The 21,662-nt window shown below is 42.9% G+C and overlaps 1 protein-coding gene across 1 annotated transcript in view; it reads left to right on the forward strand.

Annotated features, from left to right (window-relative positions):
- Window positions 1–8,994: 8,994 nt before the first annotated feature.
- Window positions 8,995–21,662, forward strand: part of LOC114024803 (vitamin D3 hydroxylase-associated protein-like) — a 29,464-nt gene continuing 16,796 nt past the window's right edge. The window contains 1 exon segment of the mRNA XM_027837960.1: window positions 8,995–9,210. Within this exon segment, the coding sequence (XP_027693761.1) occupies window positions 8,995–9,210 (216 nt within the window).

A 21,662-nucleotide genomic window follows, 5' to 3' on the forward strand; every position in this document is an offset into this window, starting at 1 on the left:
CTTAATCTCTCCCTTCCCTTTTCTTCCAGTACAATCTTCTTTCTCACCCCTTAATTTTTTAAATATCATCCTATCATAATGAACTCACGTCCACACCCTCTGTCTATGTATACTCCTAATTGCCCTAATAAACCTTCTTTTTGGCAAACTGCTTTCCAGTTTTCTTAGGAACTCTTGTCAAACAGAGAGTCAGTTTACAGAACACTGGGTTACTGTGTTCATTTGCTTCTAGATCTTGCTTATTTATTCTGTTCCATTGATCCACTCTGATATTTTTAACCAGCACCAAGAAACTTTGATGATTACTGTGTAAGATTTGGGTGATTTGATGTATTCAAGCCTATCCCTCTTAAGTTTTTCCAAACGAGGAGCCTGATACAGCCATAACCGCTTGATGGCTATTCAAGCTCTAAGATGCTTATGGGTAACCTGATATGGAATACCACCCTATTACTCTCTGGGTGTATGGGGTGCTCAGGGAGGACTAGCACTTCTGGTGTGAGGGCTGCTGAGCCTTTTTAGGCCAGCTCATTCACCTTTGGTGGCCACCTGAGGCACCCAACTCTGAGTCTCCAAGAAGCTGTAGACTGGCAGCAGCCACACCTAGGTAAAACCATCTCAGCAGATGGGCTAAAACACATTGAAGGTAACTGACAGCTTGTCAGTGATTTAGGGGGGTGTCTACCCCAAGCATGTGAAGATTTCCCCCCAGATGGAATGTGTGGGTGAGAACAATTTGTTCCAACGGCCATGAAGGTGGCTGAAGCAGGCATTGGGGAGTGCTTAGACCTTGGTCAGAACTTGAAGAGATGCCAAGGTCATCCACTGCATCCCTGGCCATTGCCAGTCATCATGACTTCTGTCCCACCACTGGACTTTGATGACTCTGGAAGAGAGAGTGAGGCTGATAACTTTGGCAGCTCTGCCTCACTTAAATCCAATTCAGGAACAAGTGAAGACATCACCCTGTGATGTCACTGTTCCTCTTCAAAAAGGAAGGTTGCACAGCATCCTAATATTTCCAGTAAAGGAATTTAGCCTCCACCACAAAGAAGCTAGAGGTTAACTAGAGATAGTGATAAATATAAAGTTAGGCAGAGGAGCTAAGCTCTACCTAAATGTTAAGAATTTTCCAAATTGGGGGCTCAGAGTAATTGTGACTGAACTCGTAACTTTCCATCCTTTATCAACTCCCTAAATAAAACCTAAGAATAGAGAACTACATTAGGGACAATTATATTACCTTCTAGGCTTAAAATGAGCCACTTAATGTAACAGGGTGATATCATCATGTGAGAACTTGTAATGCCAGGCTCTCTTCAAGCCTACCTTTTGTCATTCTTTTTGTTTAAATTCTAGGCTTTTTGTTCATTCATATGAATTTTGTTTTTATTTTGTCTAGTTGTTTCAAGTGACTCTTTTGTAGTTTGATTAGTATAATTATTTCTTATTTTATTAATTTGGTTATTTTATCTTTTTGCTGCTAATTACCTATTTCCTTTACTTTTTTTTGACATTTAACTGTGCAAAATAAATCCTGTTAATTCTCTTTATTTCCTTTATAATTTGGAATTAATCTCATTCATTTGATTTGGATAATTTGATTTTCCTTTTCCTCTCCTTCAGATCAGAGTAACCAATGTTTTATTGATTTTGTTGGTCTTAAAAACTGGTTCTTTGTTCTAACGATGAAGTCTATGCTCTTTATTTTCCATTTTAGACATTCCTCCTTTATATTTCAAGATGTTTTCTTGGTGTGTGGGCTTGTTTTGGAGTTATTAATCTGTTAATTTTTTGAGTTTTAAAAAATGCTTATTTAGGTCATTTACCTTTCATTTCTTCTATTTTGTTAACATATGTTGCCTCAGGTAACTCTCTGAATCACAGATGGATCACAATATGTGTCAATAGAGGGAGTCTCCACATTGGAAGTTCCCACCTTGACAAAATCACAGGTCCTTGGCATTTTGATGTATACTTTCAGAGATATAATTTTTCCTTTGAAAACATGATTAGTCACATTTCAAAAATTTTGGTATGTTTTATGTGATCATTTTCTTTAGCATAGCTAATTATTATTTCTGTGACTTGTTTTTTTTGATCTTGTCACTATTCAGAATGTCAGTTGTCCACTTAGGTCTTCATCATTTGCTTACATTTCCTTTATTAATTACTTTGATTCCAGTCTAGTCCGTAAGGAATATGTTTAATATTTGTCTCTTAACATTTTTTATTATTTCTTTTTTCCTAGAACATTACCAATTTTTGTAAAGATACAGCATGACAACTGAGAAATATTTATATTATTTAGTAGTCCTATTCAGAAACTGATATGTCTTTTCAATTTAATTTTTTCCAAAGATTGTTTAAGTTCTATGTTTTATTGTTCTTTCTGTTGTACTAACACTGATCTGTAATATTAATTACAATTGCTGGAATCACCTGAAGTAAAGTAAAATTTATTCTAGCCCTTCATCTTTGCTCTATCTTGTCTGCATATTTCCACATATTTCTTGTGTGTGGCAAATTCCTTGGTTTTATTTTCTTATTCATTTTTGCCTTTCTCTTTTATTTTATTGAGGAGTTTAATCCGTTTGCATTTAGAGTTATAATTGTTAAGTTTGCAATTGGGAAACTGCCTGGGGAGGAGACCCAGCAGCTGAGGAGGAGGAGGTGAAAAGATAATTTCCCCCCTTCTATTTACTTCTTTCTTATTGTTTTTCCTCCTTCTTAAGAGTCAGTACTTAGCTCCTATAATTTGCTTTGCAAATATAAGGGAAGAGGGATGTGATTCACTCCCTAACCACATTTAATTGATGTGGTCATAGAATGTAGACACACGTGAAGTTTTCATAAAGTTTAACTCTCTGTGGTTATTTCCTGTGGTTTGAACACCTCTCTGAGTCAAGAAGACTGAGCATTGGCTGAGCAAAGAAATTAGCCAAGCCACACTGGCTTTAAGTAGCTAAGACTTCTCTCTTTAAACTGCCCCCCGCCCCCACCCTCATCACATTAGCCATGTGGCTTTGAAGAGGAGGACTGAAGACACAGAATCCAGTGGGAAGCAGAGATATACATGGGTGCAAAAAGACAGTTATCTGAGGGAGGAAGTGACTGACAGCTTACAGAGAGAATTGAGTCAAAATAGAGAGGAGTTGATTCTGGAAACTTAGCCGAGCGATCTGTGTTGCAGAAATGTTGCACCCAACAGGAAATGCATCAGGACTCTATAAAGAGAGAAAGGACTTCTATTCCCAGCAATACCAGCAAATATGAGTTGTCTTCGCCATACATGCATCATATTCTAAGAGTTTGCCTTCACTACCAATGTCCTCTAAGTTTGGCTCCACTCTTCTCATGGATGCTGTTTCTCTTTGTGGGAGAAATTCTCTCACACCTCACAAGGCTTAGGAGTTGGGGCAAAGTGTGTATTTTGTAATTGGAGGTAGCTAGTTGGCATGGTGAGTGGAATTCTAGTCTTGGAATTAGGATTACTTGAATTCAGACACTCGGTAGCTATGTGAGCCTCGGCTAGTTGCTTAACCTCCTCAGTTTCCTCATCTATAAAATGGAGATAATAGCACCTACCTCACAGGTTTGGTGTGAAGGTCAAATAAGAAAACATGTAAAATGCTTTGCAAACCTTAAATGCTATATAATGGCTATGATGATGGAGAATTACTGTCATTTGAGCAAATGTTTATGCTAAATCCTAAGGAGTCTAATGGTTTACTGTTAACGGAAAGCACACTGGTGGGGGCTTGTGAGTTACAGTCAGGAGTGTAACCCAACAGGGTTGTCTCCTAAAACTCACAGTAGCAGCCACCTTCTAGGGATAAACCTGAATATAAGCTGGGGTGCTATGTAAACTTCTCAAAGGAAGGCAGTCTTTTTTTTTGTGAAAGATCTGTAAAACCTAAGTTGGTTGGAGTGCTCTATGCATGTACATGAGTCTCTTTAGACAACTCCTTTTCCTTTATATCGGAATTGCTACACTTTGTATATTCAGAATTTCATTCTTGAGAGTTTCCCATCCCTCCTGGGATCACTTCCTTTAAAGATTTAGTTCATGGCATCCTACCTGTGATTTCTCTGGATTCTTCGAAATTTTCTCTCCCTAAATCTAGAACATACGGCTACCTTATGCCTGACTTTCCCATATTGCTAGTCTCTTTGCTAAGCTTTTTTTCATCCATCAATATTTATTAGCACTGACTTATCTATCACCAGTATCATATCTTGCTTCTTGTGAGCCGCTTCTGAAACTACTTATCTATTTCTCTTTTCTGTTTGTGCTATAGTCCATGATGATATCACTTGTATTTCTGCCTCCACTCCAGTGGTCTCTATCCACCATGTTTCTCTCTTCTAGTTCCTCATCTTCCTCTCATGAGTACATCTACTTAATATACAATGCTACCCTACCGTATACTCCTTTCTCTTTTGATTGATCCTGTTCCTTTTGAGTAAGATATATTCATCAAGAGCCTTTGTCTAGTCATGTGTCTCATTTCTGAAAGTCTCCATGATGACCTTCAAATCAAACTGGTTTCTTTGCACTGGGATCTTTGAATTCACCTTGCTTGTTATCTGCATATGGTACATGCATGGACACTTAACTAACCCTAACCATTGATACCTAATGCTTCCTTACCACTTCCTCTCTTTTTCTTCTAAACCCTGTGCAGTTTTGCTTCCAAAGTCTTCGCTCAACTGAAACTTCTCTCTTCCAAGTAGCCTATGATGTCTTAATTGCTAGATCTAATGGCACTTTCTCAGTGCTCAACCTTGGCTTCTCAGTAGCCTTTGACACTATCAATCACCCTTTTGTCTTTTGTGATGCTGCTATTTTTTGTATTTTTTTCTCTTTACATTTATTCTGTGTATACTTACATGTGTCTTTGTTTCTCCTGTTAGAATGTAAACTTCTTTTGAGTGGGGACTGTTTTATTCATTGTTTTTGTATCCCTAGTACCTGGAACATTTAATGTTGTTGCTGTTCAGCCATGTCTGACTCTTTGTGACCCCTGGGGTTTTCTTGGCAGAGATACTAGAGTGGTTTGCCATTTTCTTCTCCAGCTCATTTTACAGATGAGGAAACTGAGGCAAACAGGGTTAAGTGACTTATCCAGGGCCACACAGCTAGGAATTGTCTGAGGATAGATTTGAACTATGGAAGCTGAGTCTTCCTGATTCCAGACCCAGCACTCTATCCACTGCGCCACCTAGCTGTCCAACCCGGCACATTGTGGTTCATATGTCATTCTCCAAGAGGACCAATGACATCACAAGGGTGATGACTTTGTGACTTGTGTGTGAATTGGATTTAAGTGAAGCAGAGCCGTACAAAGTCATCAGCCTCACCCTCTCCTCCAGAGTCATCAGTGTCCAGCGGCTGCCAGGGGTCACTTTGTACAACTACTTCCTGCCTCAACTGGGTCTCCCTAGAACAGGGATTTTTCACTTTTGTGAGTGTTATATTCCCTTTAGGGAGTTTGGCAAAACCTAAGGCCCCCTTCTCAGAAATAATGTTTTTAAACTCATTAAATAAAATACATGTCTTATTACAAAGAAGAATATAAAAGATTATAAAGGAAACCACCTATATTGAAATATAGTGATCAGAATATTGTTAAAACATTTCTTGGACTCCAGATTGAGAAGCCCACCCTAGAGATTGTGTCCTACCTTTTATTTGTTTTTGTTTTTTGTGAGGCAGTTGAGGTTAAGTGACTTGCCCAGAGTCACACAGCTAGTGAGTGTTACGTGTCTGAGGCGGGATTTGAACTCAGGTCCTCCTGACTCCAGGGTCATTGCTGGTCCACTGCACCATCTAGCTGTCCCTGTCCTTCCTTTTAAAGGCTACCAGGGGCTCGCCCTGTCCTTGGCCAGCCAAATACTAGCTGGTGTCTTGTTTAGTCATGGAGAGTGGTCACTCTTTATACAAGGGTACCAGTGTAGACATGTCTTTGCATATTGTTTTATGCATTTACATTCGATGGTCTTTGCTTTTCCCCTTTTGTGCTTTCATCAACCAGGCCTGAGGGATTGATTTCTTCAACTGGTCATGGAAGTCCTGGCTGGTTGTAGCACCAGATCCCCCTGCCCCCATACACACAGATAGGTTTACCAAAACCCAGCCTACTATATCTAACAGAAGCTCATTGTTTGACAAACAACCTTCTTTCCTGTTTGTGTTTGCATAAAGAGCTATTCATTTTAATGGTGCCTTCCCCCGTGAGATCACCTTCTATGTTTTCTGTATCTATCCTGTGTACACCCAGTTTTTTCATGTTGTTGTCCCATTCCAATGGGTTTTCATGACCCTGCTCTCTCTTGGCTCTCCTCCTACTTTTCTGACAGCTCCTTCTCAGTCTCCTTTGCCGGTTCCTCATCCATCTCATGCCTCCCTTCCTCATTTTCCAGTCTTCTTGGATACTACTCTTCTGCTTTCACTCTGAAAACCAGCCGTCGTGGCTACTGTACTATCTGTTCCCCATTTCTGGAATGTTCTTCCTCCTCACAGCTCCCTCTTCGAATCTCTACATAAGGCCTTTTTGAACCCTTTCCTTTCCCCAAGATAATGGTGCCTTCTTCAGCAAAGACATCTTGTGATAATTTTATAGAGACATCTGTGTCATGGGGGACTGGCCAGTGAGAGCACAGACTTCCCCAGGAGCACCAAGGGAGGTGTGCTCAGCCTGATAACAAGCCTTCCTTCTCCTTTGTTGAAGAAGCAGCCTTTTGGCTCGCCGCTGAACCCGACCTGAGTGTATATTTAAAAGGATGCTAACTGGCCAAAGTGAGCACTCTTTCCAGCCTGGTGGTGAGTGAGGCAAGGATTGCTGTAGGCCTCTTGGTGGAGTAGAACCTTTCACTCTCCTCACACATGCCTCAACCATGCAGCCTGTGAGTGCCCAGCGAGATGCTGCTTCTTTCTCTTGACTGGGTTGACTTTCCTTTGGTATAGGGCCCATGATATTGCAAAAGATCCAGGAAACGGAATTGATACCAGTGTTTGCCAGCATCAGCACAAGTTGAACATCCACATCCTATTGCAAGTTCAACTCTATCCTAGCGTAGGCCACATTTGGAAGTGAACTTGGTGGGGTGAATTCTTTGTAGCAGATTGATTTAAGATTGAACCCACTTTCCCCAGGGATTGAGGTGGTACAGCTGAGAGTGTGCTCCCCGAGAATTGGGGGGAGATACATTTGAATTTCTTTCTATATTTTCTCAGTAAATATCTGTTTTTAAAAAGTTAATTAATATTAATTGATTAAGTGATACTGGGATGATTAAAAAACACTGGGTCAATCAATAACATAAGAGGTATTATTCATCAATACTGGGGAAAAGACATCAATGCGGGGGGGGGGGGCCTGAGCTGATAGCATTAAAATTAATAGCAGCAATAATAGCTAACATTTATTTGTTATTGTGTTCAGTTGTTCAACCATGCTCAACTTTTCATGACCCCATTACTGGAATGTTCTTCCTCCTCACAGCTCCCTCTTAGAATCTCTACATGTGAGACAGAATTACAACCGTTAACTTGTGAGATGTTAGGCAAATGTCTTTCCTTTCTCTGGGTCCTTAGCTTCCTCATCTGTAGAATGGGCCAGTTGGACTCAATGCTTTCAAGTTTCCTCCTTGTGCCTTTGAACTTGTTTCCTCCCCCATACCTGGCATGCTCTTTCTCCTTATCTCAGCCTCAGTTTACCTGGCTTCCTTTAAGACTCAAATCAGTCAGTCAATAAACATTTATTAAGCACCTACTATGTGCTGGGAATACAAATACAAATGAACATCCCTGCCCTCAAGGAGCTTACAATCTAATGGGTTATGAATACATACAAAAGAAACGTGGATAGGGGAGGGCATTAGGTGTGGGGACTCTTTAAATGGAAGTCGTGTATCTCTCTGCAGGTGTCTTCCAGGTATAGCCTGCCCCCTAGTGGCGTTCCTCTGACATTACCATCCATGTACTCTATCCTCTATGTACCTAGTTATTTACATGTCTCCCCAGTAGACTGGGAGCTAGCTCCTTGAGGGCAGGGACCCCACAGTGCCTGGCACACAGTAAGCAGTTAATCAGTGCTTGTTGACTGACTGACTGATAGTCCTTTGGTCCTGCATGCCAGAAGAGGCCAAGCTGGGGAAAGATGTCATTGTCCTGCCCTTCTCTCTGTTTGTATCTAGGACCTATTCAATTTTCCATCAATTGCATAAGGCTGGAGGTGGAAGGACAAAGGCTACCAACTCAGGATGGTCTTCCTACCCCCAATCTAGCCACTGGGGGCTGGGCTGAGGTCCTCCCCCTTCCTAAATCTCTCCCTTCTCCCCACTATGGCCCACCGCTCTCCAGTCTCACTGTGCCTGAACTCTGCCCCACCCTGCCTCCCTTTGCCCCACTGCCACCTCCACTCCTCTTCCCAAATAGCAGTCCAGGTATATTGGCACCAGAAGGCCACAGGTCGTCCTAAATGCAGGCCTGGGGCTAGATGTCACCCAGCTCTAGCACTTGGTGACCTGTTCATAGAGAAACTAGGCAACAGAGAAGGGAGAAGAAGTGAGAATGGCCCTCAGGTGCCAGGGAATTGTCACCTGCAGGCCCTGGGTCTAACCTCTGGTGGGATCCTCCCTTGGTGCAAAGCCCAGTTGGGTGAGGCTTGATTGAGTCACCTGTTGGCAAGGCATAAATGAGATGCTCAGAACCTTTGTGGTGCTCTGTCAGCCAAAGGCCCAGGACAGAAGTCTCGCTGTCCACCCCATCGTTTTCCCCACCGTGGTTCCAGGACTTGGCCCCAGAGAATCCAAATCATCAGAGCTTAGGGTCACTGGGTAACCAATGCCTCCCTTACCTGACTTGGGGCAGCTTGACCAACATGGCCCAGGGAGCCCAGGGTAGCTAGCAGTCAAAAAGTTGAATATTCCAGGCAGCCCAGCCTAGCCCAGCCGAGCCCAGAGTTCTCTCCTCTGACTGGCAGTGGGATGTTCCACTGGGAAGGCATCTCTGAGACCCTCCAGAAATCAGGCCAGTTCCTGCTGTCCTTCTTTTTGGCCCTGCTGGTCATTGCGGTTGGCATTTGCCTGCTTTGGAAATGGGCGGCCAAAGCCCAGGCCTGGGCCAAGATCAGAGAGACCCAGAAGAGGAGAGAGGTGGCCCTGAAGAAGATGGAGGCTGCAATGGAACGGCTAAAGCAACAGGTAACCCCCTCTTGGTGCCCCCACCCAGACATGCCCACCCTGCCCCCAGGCGCTGACATAGGTAAAGGCAGTTCAGCCAGCAACTTTGAGCTGGCAAAGACCTTGTAGACCACTTAGGCCAAACCTCTTATTTGAGAGGTGGAAACCGAGGCCCACAGAGAGGAAGGGGCTTGATCAAGGACATAAGGAAAATGCTCAGCTCCCATTTCTCTAGTATTTTAACCACTCACAAAACATTTTCCTCAAGATGGCCTCCTGAAGGTGATCGTGCAAATACTGTGCCTCCTTTTTTGCTGAGGAGGAAACTGAGGCTAAAGAGGGAAGGGAGTGGTTTGAGGTCTTCTGACTCCAAGCCCAAGACTCTTTTTATCACACCTTCTCCCCTATAGAATAAATACATGCACAGTTTCTGTAAGAACTTAAGAGATGATAATTAACATCCATTACACTCATTGAATCTTTTAAAAAAATCTTATTTAGCATTTTATTTTTCCCAATTACATGTAAAACCAACTTTAACTTTTTTTTTCAAATTTTTAGTTTCAAATTCTCTTCCTTTCTCCCCTCCCCACCCATTGAGAAGGCAAGCAATTTGACATAGGTTATACATCTGTAGTCATGCAAAATACATTTCCATGTAACTCATTCTGTGAAAGAAAACAGACCAAAAAAACAAGAGACAAACCCAAGAAAAATAAAGAAAGGGAAGGATAAGTATCTTTGATCTGCATTCAGGCTGTACCAGTTCTTTCTCTGGAGATGGGCAGCGTCTTTCATCGCAAATCCTTCAGAATTGTTTTGGATCATTGTATTGCTGAGAATAGCTAAATTATTCTTAGTAGATTATCATACAATGTTGCTGTTACTGAGTACAGTGTTCTCCTGATTCTGCTCATTTCACTTTGTTTCAGTTCATGTAAGTCTTTCCAGCTTTTTTTGAAGTCCACCTGCTCATCATTTCTTACAGCACAATAGTATTCCATTATATTCATATACCACAACTTGTTCAGCCATTTCCCCAATTGATGGGCATTCCCTCAATTTCCAATTCTTTGCCACCACTAAAAGAGCTGCTATAAATCATCCTCACTGGATCTTGCCTTGGGAAGGGCCCATATCATTAGCCTTATTTTGCCCAGCAGGGAGCCAGAGAGGAGAAAGATCTTACTGAAGTTCCCACAGTGCGTCAGTGGGGGTGCTGGCTGCTAGCCCAGGGCTCCCCTACCCCAGGAGGGAAGCCTCTGCTGAGGTTGGACCCTTGAAATGTAGTTGAAGTGTCTTCTCTCTGTCCCCAGGGATGAGTCAGAGTCAATAAGCTTAGCCTGCTTTTTGGTGGGTTGAAGGGTTTTGGTCCATGATCCAAGGGAAAATTGGGGCACAGGGTCCTGGCTATTCCCAGGGACCTTTGAAAGATACAAGGGTGGGGCAGCTAGGTGGCATAGTGGATAGAGTACCGGCCCTGGATTCAGGAGGACCTGAGTTCAAATCTGGCCTCAGACACATAACATAATAGCTGTGTGACCCTGGGCAAGTCACTTAATCCAACTGCCTAATTAAAAAAAAATTTAAAAAAAGAAAGAAAGAAAGATGCAGGGGCAGGCAAAGATTGGCTGGGGTTAGCTCCATGGAAAGGTCAAGGGTTTTTGCATTATCTCACTCCCCCTCCCCACCTTGAGCTTTCACTAAGCTCCCCTTTTTCCTGTACTTATGCTCCCTGTGAGTATGTGGGGGGCCGGAGATGGGGGTGGGGAGGAGCAGACCCAGCCCTGCCCTCAAGGGGCTCCAAAAGTGGGGGGACTTCTGGAGTTCCTGTAGTAGTAGGAAGGAAGAAAAAAACATTTGTTGTATACCTACTATGTGCCAGGCACTGTACTGAGCCCTTTACAAATAAAATCTCATTTGATTCTCACTACAACCCTGGGAGGTAAATGTTACTATTATCATCTTCCTTTACAGGTGAGGAAACTAAGGCAGGCAGAGATTAAATGACTTGCCCAGGGCCACACAGCTAGTGTCCATTCAGATTCGAACTCAGGCATTCTTGACCCCAGGCTCAGAGCTCTATCCAACGTGCCACCAGTAATAGGGAAAGAAAAAAGAGCTTTGGACCCCCAATGGGATTCAAACAAAGACTCAGAGGGAGAGATGAATCTGACATGTATATGGGATGGCTGTGGCAGAGGGTATGTAAAGGGAGTGGTCAGTGAACAATGGGAGATGAGGCTGAAGGCAGACTGAAAGACTTGTCTTTGTCCTGAGTCAGTGGGAGCCAATGAAAATCTCAGAGCAGAGGAGTGCCATTTTCAGAGCCCTGGCTTTGACTCCCCACTCATCAATCATTAGAATGTCTCCCCCCAGGAAGAGCTGGGGGGACCTCAGTTTGAAAATCAGAGAGGACAGGGGCAGCTAGGTGGCACAGTGGATAGAGCACTAGCCCTGGAGTCAGAAGGACCTGAGTTCAAATCCAGCCTCAGGCACTTGACCCTTACTGTGTGACCCTGGGCAAGTCACTTAACCTCGATTGCCTAGCCCCCCCCACAAAAAAAAATCAGAGAGGACAGAAGGCTTGTAATCTTAGGCTCCACCGCTGCTCACCTTCCCCTCCCCCCTCCCCAAAGGAGGGAGAAAACCTGTAGGAAATACTTGGGATGTGTATGGGGAGAGGGAGCACCAACAGGCCTTAACATAGGATTTATAGCCAGACAGAACTTTGGGGGGCATCGGGTTCAATCCCCTGATATTACAGATGAGGATACTGAGGCCCAAAGAGGGGCTGATTTGTCACGGCCATAGCAAAGTCAGGTTTTGAACCAAGGTCTTCTGACTCCAAACTCAGGTCTCTCTCTCTCTCTCTTTTTTTTTTTTTTTTTTTTGCTTTTTGGTGAGGCTATCAGGGTTAAGTGACTTGCCCAGGGTCACACAGCTAGTAAGTGTCAAGTATCTGAACCCAGGTCTCTTTCCACTGTATCACTTTCTCCCATGAGCCATCGTTCACTCAAGGCAGGTGTGAACTATAAGCTATAATATAATATAGTAATATATATTATATCTAATAATATATAAGATAATAACTATAATAAGCTGGGCTGGGTTATTGGGGTCACATTCACAGAGTTCTAGAATCTCACAGCTAGAAGGAACCTGAAAAGCCTCAGGTTTGAACCATGCCTGAGTGAGAATCCCCTTTTAAGGTCCCCCCAACCCCACACAAGGACCCATCTGGCTTTGGCTTCTGCTTGGAGAGCTCCAAGGACGGGGAGCTCACCACTCCTCTGGACAGCCAAGTCTGATTCTGGATGTCTCCCATTGGTGGGAAGACCAATGATGTCCAGCCTGAATTGGCTTCCATTCCCTCCACCCCTACGCTCCTGGTTCTGCCCCATAGGACCAGCCGAAGCCGGTCTAAAAGCTCGTCCTTAGGGCAGCGCTTCAAACGTTTGGGCCTCATATTTCCTGCTCCCTCTCAGCCCAGCCTTCTCCTTCTTCTGTTCTGCGGCCACGGTATTTCTGAGCCCTCATCCGCTGCAGTCTCACTGCCCTTGCTCCTGGGGGGGCCCTCACTCTAACTCAGATCCTTCCTGCTGAGGTGAAGGCCCACCATATGAAAGAGGAAGAACAGGACCCCTGGGTCCAGCAGTCCCACGGCCTGCGGCCATCGTCTGTAACCAGCTCCATGACCCTGGGGTGGGGGTCCAGAGGGCCCTGGCCCAGACAGATCAGTGAGGGCCCCGGTGTCTGAGCCAGGCCCAGGGAGCCCCAGGTAAGGAAGGTCGGGCTATTTCCAGCCTCGCGCTGCTGTCCCAGCCGGTAGCGTCACCAGAATGCCAGTGATGGGGAGATTGATTGCAGCCGGGCCCTCCTGTCAGGCTCTGACAGCCTGGGAGAAGAATGTGTATTAATATTAATTGGGGCTAATTAGTTGGATAAATCAATCCGCCCGGAGAGACTGGGCTGTTCCCACCAGGATTGGAGCAGGCCAGATAGGTCTAATGAGGTTGTTGTAGGGAGTTTGTTTCTGCACACGTGTGTGTGTGTGTGTGTGTGTGTGTGTGTGTGTGTGTGTTTGATGGTGAAAAGCTGCATCTGTGTGTGTGTGTGTGTGTGTGTGTGTGTGATTGTGAACGTACATAGGAGAGGGTCAGCCTTGCATAGGGGATGGAGCTACTCTGGGGCTGGGGTGGCTGGGGAGCTGGGCTTGCCTTCTGCCTCTGACCCCAATGGCTGTGACCCTGACCTCTGGCCTCGGTTGTCTCACGTGGAAATACAGGATGATAATAGCCCTGAGCTGCCGAGATTGGGAGGATCCAGTGAGGTGTAAAGGCGCTATTCAGGGGCACAGCAGGGCTGGGATTGGTGGATGGGTGTGACTGGGAGGGAGTCTGGGGGACCACAGGTTTAACTCTCTTTCCCACTCTGAGCCTCAGGTCTCTCATCTGTAAAGTGGGATGAACAATCCTCACACGACCCACTCATGGGCCTGTGGGGAGGAAAGCACTTTATTGAGGTCAGAGTTCCTGGTTCTGTCTCCCCTTCACTCCCCAATCCTGCTCCTGCAGAGCCCCTACAACCAGACCCCAAGTCAAAAGTTGAACAGTGTCTCTTGGGGCCTACCCCACTGATCTTTTTGCTGGATCATCTCCCCCCACCCCCACCCCTGGGGCCTAGTCCTGTGCCAAAAGGAGATAGGAGGAGGGGAGGAGTGAGGCCTAGGACTGGCCTGGAGGGGCTTCTAGTCTGTCTAGAGAGGTAGGACTTATGTCTAAGGGCCAGTGAGAGCAAGGGTTATTGGAGAGAGGGAACTCAAGAGGTAAGAAAGGCCCTAACTCAGAGCTGCAAGCATTGGTGGAGACTGGTTCCCAGGATCAGCCATGCAGAGGAGGTAGTATCCATGTAGAAGGAACAGAAGAAAGTTGCAGGGTCTGGGTTCAAATCCTACCACTGAAACTACCTTCATGACCTTTAGGTAAATCACTTATCTTTTCTGGGCCTCAGTTTCCACCTCTGTAACATGAGGTGGGTAGGACTAAATAATTTCTGGGATCCATTCCAACTTTATGTTTTGTGACCCTGTGAAGAGAGATGGAGATGAATGAAGATGAGGAGAAAAGGGGCTCCCTCTGCTAGTGTGTGCCAGGTCAACCTATCTCCTTCCTTCTCTAGGAACCAGAGGTTTCTCATTAATAAATCAGCTCCTTCCTTAGGCACTCCCACAGAATCATAGAATATCAAAGTTAAGAGAGACTTTAGAGACCATATCACCAACTTCCCTCATTTTTAGAGGTGGAAACAAGCTCAGAGAGGGGAAGGGATTTGTTTATAATCACACAGCCATTCAGTGCCAAAGCCAAGACTAGAACCCAAATCTTTGGACTTCCATCCAAGGTCTCTTTCCCCCCACCCCATTATGCCTCCTTCTGCCATTTCTGTCTCTAACGCCAACAGTTCCTGCTGTTTGATGTACGGAGGGATTCCCAGATGATGTTGTTCTATCCAGCTTAAGATGCACTGAGCTTTGCTCAGTCTTAGACCTTGGCAGATGATAGCCGTGATTCGGTTATGAGGGCAAGTGCTTTTTTTTTTCCTTCCTGTCATTAGTTTTGTTTGAGACGTTGCTTAACAAGATAATACCCAGGGCAGGCCAGGATATTAGTTTTTCTTTAAAAAAAGGAAGAAAGAAAAAAAGAAAGAAAGAAAGAAAACGACATGTCCATATAGTACTTTCTTCCCAGGCAGCTGAAATTCACTATTGGTAATACCTCAGTGTGGGCAACTGAGGCAGCACAGTGGATAGGGTGCCGTGCCTGGAATCAGGAAGACTTACCTTTCTTAGTTCAATTCTGACCTCACACACTTGCTAGCTGAATGCTAGGACTACAAAGAATGCAAAAGATAGCCCTTGCCCTCTGGGAGCTCACAATCTAATGGGGGGAGAAAAACAAGCAAAGATACAAAGTATATAAAAAAGAAATCGGAAATAATTAAAAGAGGGAAGGCATGATATAGGAAGGGATATGAGGTGGGAGAAGACTAAAAAAGGAGTGGGATTAGTCTGTGAAAGACTTTGCACTCCAGAGGATTTTATATTTAATCCTATGGGAGTCACTGGCATATACTGAGTAGGGGTAGGGTGGGGAGACTGGCTTAACCTCAGTTTCCTCATCTATAAAATGGAGATAATAACACCTACCTCATAGGTTTGGTGTGAGGATCAAATAAGAAAACATGTAAAGTGCTTTGCAAACCTTAAACTCTATATAATGGCTATGATGATGAAGAATTACTGTCAATGAGCAAATGTTTATGCTAAATCCTAAGGAGTCTAATGGTTTACTGTTAATGGAAAGCGCACTGGTGGGGGCTTGTGAGTTACAGTTAGGAGTGCAGCCCAATAGGGTTGTCTCCTAAAACTCACAGTAGCAGCCACCTTCTAGGGATAAACCTGAATACAAGTTGGGATACCATGTAAACTTCTCAAGGGAAGGCAGTCTTATTTTTTGTGAAAGACCTGCAAAACCTAAGTTGGTTGGAGTGCTCTATGCATGTACACTAGTCTCTTTAGACAACTCCTTTTCCTCTGTATCAGAATTGCTACACTTTGTATATGCAGAATTTCATTCTTGAGAATAGTCCAGGTGCGGGGTGATGAGAGCATCAATATGGGGCAGTGTCAGAGGAGAGGAGGGGGCGTATTGGAGAGGTGCTGCAGAGATGAAATGGACAGCCTTTGGCAACAGCTTGGATATGGGAGCTGAGAGATAATGAGGAGTCCAGGATGACTCCTAGGTTGTGAGCCTGAGGGATTGACCGGGAGGAAGGTGGTGTCCTTGATAGTAATAAGGCAGTTGAGGAGGGGAGGGTTTAGGAAGAAAGATAATGAGTTCTGTTTTGAACATGTTGAGTTTAGGATGTCTAGTGGACATCCAGTTTGAGGGTCCTGATTAAAAGGAAATTGGAGATGTGAGACTATGGTCAGCGGAGAGATCGGGGCAGGATACATAGATCTGAGAATTGTCAGCATAGAGACGGCGATTAAATCCATGGGAGCTGATGGGATCATCAAGTGAAAAGGAGCCCAATTTTGAACATGTTCAGTTTAAGATGTCCTCAGGACATCCAAAATATAAAGGAAGAAGAGAAGAGGGCACAGGATGGGACTCCGTGGTATGCTTGTGATTAGAAGGCATGACCTGCATGAAGATCCAGAAAAGGAGGAGTGGTTAGAAAGGTAGGAGGAAAACTAGAAGAGAGCCAGGACCCAAAAACTGAGTGAGAAGAGAGTATTGGAGAAGAGGTTGTGAGCAAGAGTGCCAGAGATGGCAGAGTCAAGGAGAATGAGGATTGAGAAAAAGTCACTGGATTTGGCAACTAAGAAATCATCAGAGAGAACAGTTTTGGTGAAATAATAAGGTTAGAAGCTAAAATGTAAGAGATTTGGAAGAGAATGAAAGGTGAAAGTGGAGACACCAATTGGAGATGGGCTTTTTAAGGAGTTTAGCCACAAAGATAGAGATACAGGATGATAGTTAATGGGAATGGAAAGATCAAGTGAGGGATGGGTTTTGGTTATTTTTTTTTTAGGATGGGGGAGAAATGGGAATGTTTGCAGGGAGTAGAGAGGGATCCAGTAAACAGGGAGAGACTGAAGATAAGTGAAAGAGTGGGGATGATAGAAGTGCAATCTGCTGGAGGAGATGGGGTGAACTGGGATCATTTGTGCAGGTAGAGGGGTCACCCTTGGTAAGAAGTAAGGCCATCTCTTCATGTGAGACAGAGGTGAAGGAGGAAAGTGGCTGAAGGTGTGATAGGAAATGAGGAGGAGGGGAAAAGAGGGAGATCACGGCAAATGGCCTCATTTATTTTTATTTTTTTATAAAATATGAAACAAAGTTCCCAGCTAAAAGGATGGGGAGGGGCGAGCCATGGGAAGTTTAAGAAGGGATGAACAGGTTTGGAAGAGCAGCTGTGGAGAGCGAGTTAAAAAGGGAGGTATAGTAGGATTGTCTAGAAGCAGTGAGGACCTAGTTGAGGTTGTATAACATAAATTGGTAGTGAACCCAGTCAGAACAGTTGACCTTTGTGTATTTGGGGAGTAGAAAAGTCTCCCTCTGGAGTTATACATTTGTCCAATTAGGTTTTATCAGTCATTAACATGTTTAAACCTTATAATCATTTCCATCTTCTCTTCTTCCCTCTCATTCACAAGTAATTTATTTATTTGCTCATTTATTAATTTGTAGGATCACATATTTAGAGCTGGAAGGATCTTAGAGAGCACCAAGTCTGACCTTCTAATTTTATAGAGTAGAAAATTGAGACCCAGAGGAGTAGAAGAATAGAGTATTGGATTTGGAGTCCAGAAACATGGGTTCAATACTAGCTACATGTCCGTAGCAAGCAATTTTTCCTCTATGAGCATCAGTCTCCTCATATATAAAACTGAGAAAATAATACCTACAGAAAGTATATAACTCATAGGTCACCCATTGTGAGTTTCAATACTTTGCAAACTAAAGCACTACATACGTGTCTATCATTATTATTATCATTACTCAAGGGGTAGTAAGTAGCAGAACTCAAATTTGAACCCAGTACCTATTACTCCAAATTCAGTGATCTTCCCATTTATTCCCTCATTTATTGATTTACTCTCATCCTCCTCCCTTTTATTCCTCCATCTCTGTGCCTGCACACATCTCCTAAGCCTGGAATGTTCTTTCTCCTCATCTCCCCGCTTTGGAATTTCTACTTCTCCTTAATGTTCAGTTCAAGTCCTACACCCTACATGAATCCTTCCCTAATTCCCTTGGTTTTTGCTGTTTCCTTTCCACCTCCTCACTGAAATAACCTGTATATCTATTTTTTTTTTTTTTGGTGAGGCAATTGGGGTTAAGTGACTTTCCCAGGGCCACACAGCTAGTAAGTGTCAAATGTCTGAGGCCGGATTTGAACTCAGGTCCTCCTGACTCCAAGGCTGATGCTCTATCCACTGCACCACCTAGCTGCCCCCTTGTGTATATATTTTGCTTTTGCTTATATGGGTACATGTTATGTGGATGAGTCTTCTAAGAAATGAGCCACTGGGGGCTTCCTCAATGAGGATATTAGTAGGGAACAGGCAGGATCTCATTAGTGATATCCCAGAAAACATCTTTACCATCACTCAATTGACAGAAAGATCTAGCAAACACAAGTTCTCACTGTAGTCTGTTGATTATGAAAGATAATTTAATTCAGCAAAAGAAAATGCAACCTTAAAGTCTCTCCTGAAAAAGGTGCCTCCCATCCATACATGAATATTATTCAAGATTCCTTGAAAGACATAACAACAAAATAACCTCATTCAACTACCCTCAGATCATAAACATTGGGTGAGCCATACAACAGGGAGGCATCTGCTCATCGAAGGCGTTGGCCATTGTGGTGGAGGACATCCAGCACAGATTGTAAGTACAGATTGTGAGCTCCTCGAGCTGCTCGTGTTTGGAGATAGTGGTGTGTTGATTGCATCAAGCCCCAGAACATGGCAGAACCTCTCTGAAGATATTTGTTGCCACCCAAGAGTTTGGTTTAACCATCCACAACAGGAAAAAAGCCGAGGATCTCCAGGGTTACCTAGGGTGTCCTCTCTTGGTTAGGTCCTGAGGCAACATTGGACTTGTTTTCTTTAATACTGGAATTTGCAAAGCAGATGACTTTTTGCTTAAGGCTTTGAGCCATAGAAGGAAGTTAAGAGCTATGCAGTGAGCTGATGCAAAGCGAAATGTACTGTGTACAAAGTAACAGCAATATTGCAACGACTTAGCTATTCTCAGCAATACAATGATCCAAGACAACTCTGAAGGACTTAACGATGAAAAATGCTGTCCATCCCCAGGCAAAGAACTGATGGCATCTGAATACAGACTGAAGCATACTTTTTTACTTTTGTTATTTTTCTTGAGGGTTTTTTTTTTTTTTTGGTCTATGTTTTCTTTCACAACACAACTGTTATGGAAATGTTTTACATGACTACACATATATAACCTATATCGAATTGCTTGCCTTCTCAGTGAAGAAGCAAGAAAATTTGGAACTTTAAATTTTAAAAACAAATGTTAAAAATTGTTTTTACATGTAACTGGGGAAAAATAAAATACTAAATAAAATTTTTAAATGGGAAAAAAGAGCTACATAGGCAAGCCTTTGAGGAGTTTCTTCTCTCACGAGCTATAGATAATGCTAGAGAGCAAGGCAGCATTTCCGTCAGATGGTTCTTTACCCATAGTAGAGAATTCTCTTCTCTTCCAGTTAACTCTTTCAAACAACAGAGATTTCCTCCAATCAGATCATCTCCCCACATCAATAGCAGAACCTCTAGTTAGCTGACTTCAATTTCTAGCAGCTTCAGTGTTCTGTTTTCTTTCTTCTGATTTCTGAACTAAACAGCTTCTTTCATGGACTTCTCAGATCTCTTTCCCACCCTCAGCTTTCTTGGCTACTGACTCCTGGTCCTCTGATGTTCTCACCTGGCTGCTAATGCCTCAAGTCAGGGCCTCCTAATGTGTGCTGACTCATCTCTAACTTAGGTTGAGAAACTCCAAATCCACATTTCTGTCAGATAGGGTACAAATTTTTTATTCTATGATATTCTACTATTCTACAATAGTCCCAAAGTGTTTCTTTGACCCAGGTTCCCAGAAATAACCTGCAAAGTACTTAAAACAGTCATATTAAAATTGGCTACTGGAAAACAATGCACTCTAGACATCTCTACAATTGGTATTTTTCTCTTTGAGTGCTTGCTCTTACCCCAATTCTCTCAGAATTGTCTGTGTTTAGGGTTAGGATTAGTCAGGCTTAGAAATTAGGTGCTAGACTATGAAAGAAGCGCACATAAATCATTGGCATTTCTATATATTTTCAACAAAGCCCAACAGCAAGAGATAGAAAGAGAAATTCCATTTAAAGTTACTGTAGAAATTACAAAATATTTAGGAGTTTACCTGCCAAAACAAACCCAGGAACTATATGAACACAATTACAAAATGCTTTTCACACAAATAAAGTCAGATCTAAATAACTGGAAATACATCATTTGCTTATGAGTAGGTGGAGCTAATATAATAAAAATGACAATTCTACCTAAGTTAATTTATTTATTTAGTGCCATACCAATCAAACTACTGAAAAATCATTTTTCTAGAGCTAGAAAAAATAATAGCAAGATTTATTTGGAAGAACGAAAGGTCCAGAATATCAAGGGAACTGATAAAAAGAAATGCAGCGAAAGGTGGCCTAGCCATTCCAGGTCTTCAATTGTATTATAAAGCAGCAGTAATCAAAACTATTTGGTACTGGCTAAGAAACAGAGTGGTGGATCAGTGGAATAGGTTGGGTACACAAGACACAATAGTCAATGACCATAGTAATCTACTATTTGATAAATCCAAAGACCCCAGCTTCTGGGATAAGAACTCACTATTTGACAAAAACTGCTGGGAAAACTGGAAAAGAGTATGGCAGAAACTAAGCATAGACCAAAATCTCATACCATATACCAAAATAAAGTCAAAATGGGTACATGATTTAGATATAAAGGCTGATATTATAAGCAAATGGGGAGAGCAAGGAATAGTTTACCTGTCAGATTTATGAAGAACAGAAGAATTTATGACCAAACAAGAGATAGAGAACATTATGAAATGCAAAATGGATAATTTTGATTACATTAAATTGAAAAGTTTTTCCACAAACAAAGTCAAATGCAACCAAGATTAGGAGGGAAGCAGAAAACTGGGAAAGAATTTTTATAACCAGTGTCTCTGATAAGGGCTTCTTTCTAAAATATATAGAGAATTAAGTCAAATTTATAAGAATACAAGTCATTCCCCAATTGATAAATGGTCAAAGGATATGAACAGGCAGTTTTCAGATGAAGAAACTAAAACCATCTATAGTTATATAAAAATGCTATAAATCACTATTGATTAGAGAAATGCAAATCAAAACAACTCTGAGGTACCACATCACATCTATCAGATTGGCCAACATGACAAAACAGGAAAAAGATAAATGCTGGAGAAAAAGTGTGAAAATTGGAACCCTAATGCATTGTTGATGGAGTTGTGAAATGATCCAACCATTTTGGAGAGCAATTTGGAACTATACTCAAAGGGCTATAAAAATGTGCATACCCTTTGACCCAGCAATAGCACTTCTAGGGCTATATCCCAAAGAGATCATACAAATGGGAAAAGGACCCACATGTACAAAAATCTTTATAGCAGCTCTTTCTTTGGTGGCAAAGAATTGGAAACTGAGGGGATGCCCATCAACTGGGGATGGCTGAACAAATTGTGGTATATGAATGAAATGGCATACTATTGTTTTATAAGAAATGATGACTGGGCTGACTTCAGAAAAACCTGGAAAGACTTGTATGGACTGATGCTGAGTGAAGAGAGCAGAACCAG

This window comes from Vombatus ursinus, unplaced genomic scaffold (genome assembly GCF_900497805.2).
Source record: "Vombatus ursinus unplaced genomic scaffold, bare-nosed wombat genome assembly UNPS02014825.1, whole genome shotgun sequence".
Classification (NCBI taxonomy): Eukaryota; Metazoa; Chordata; class Mammalia; order Diprotodontia; family Vombatidae; genus Vombatus; species Vombatus ursinus.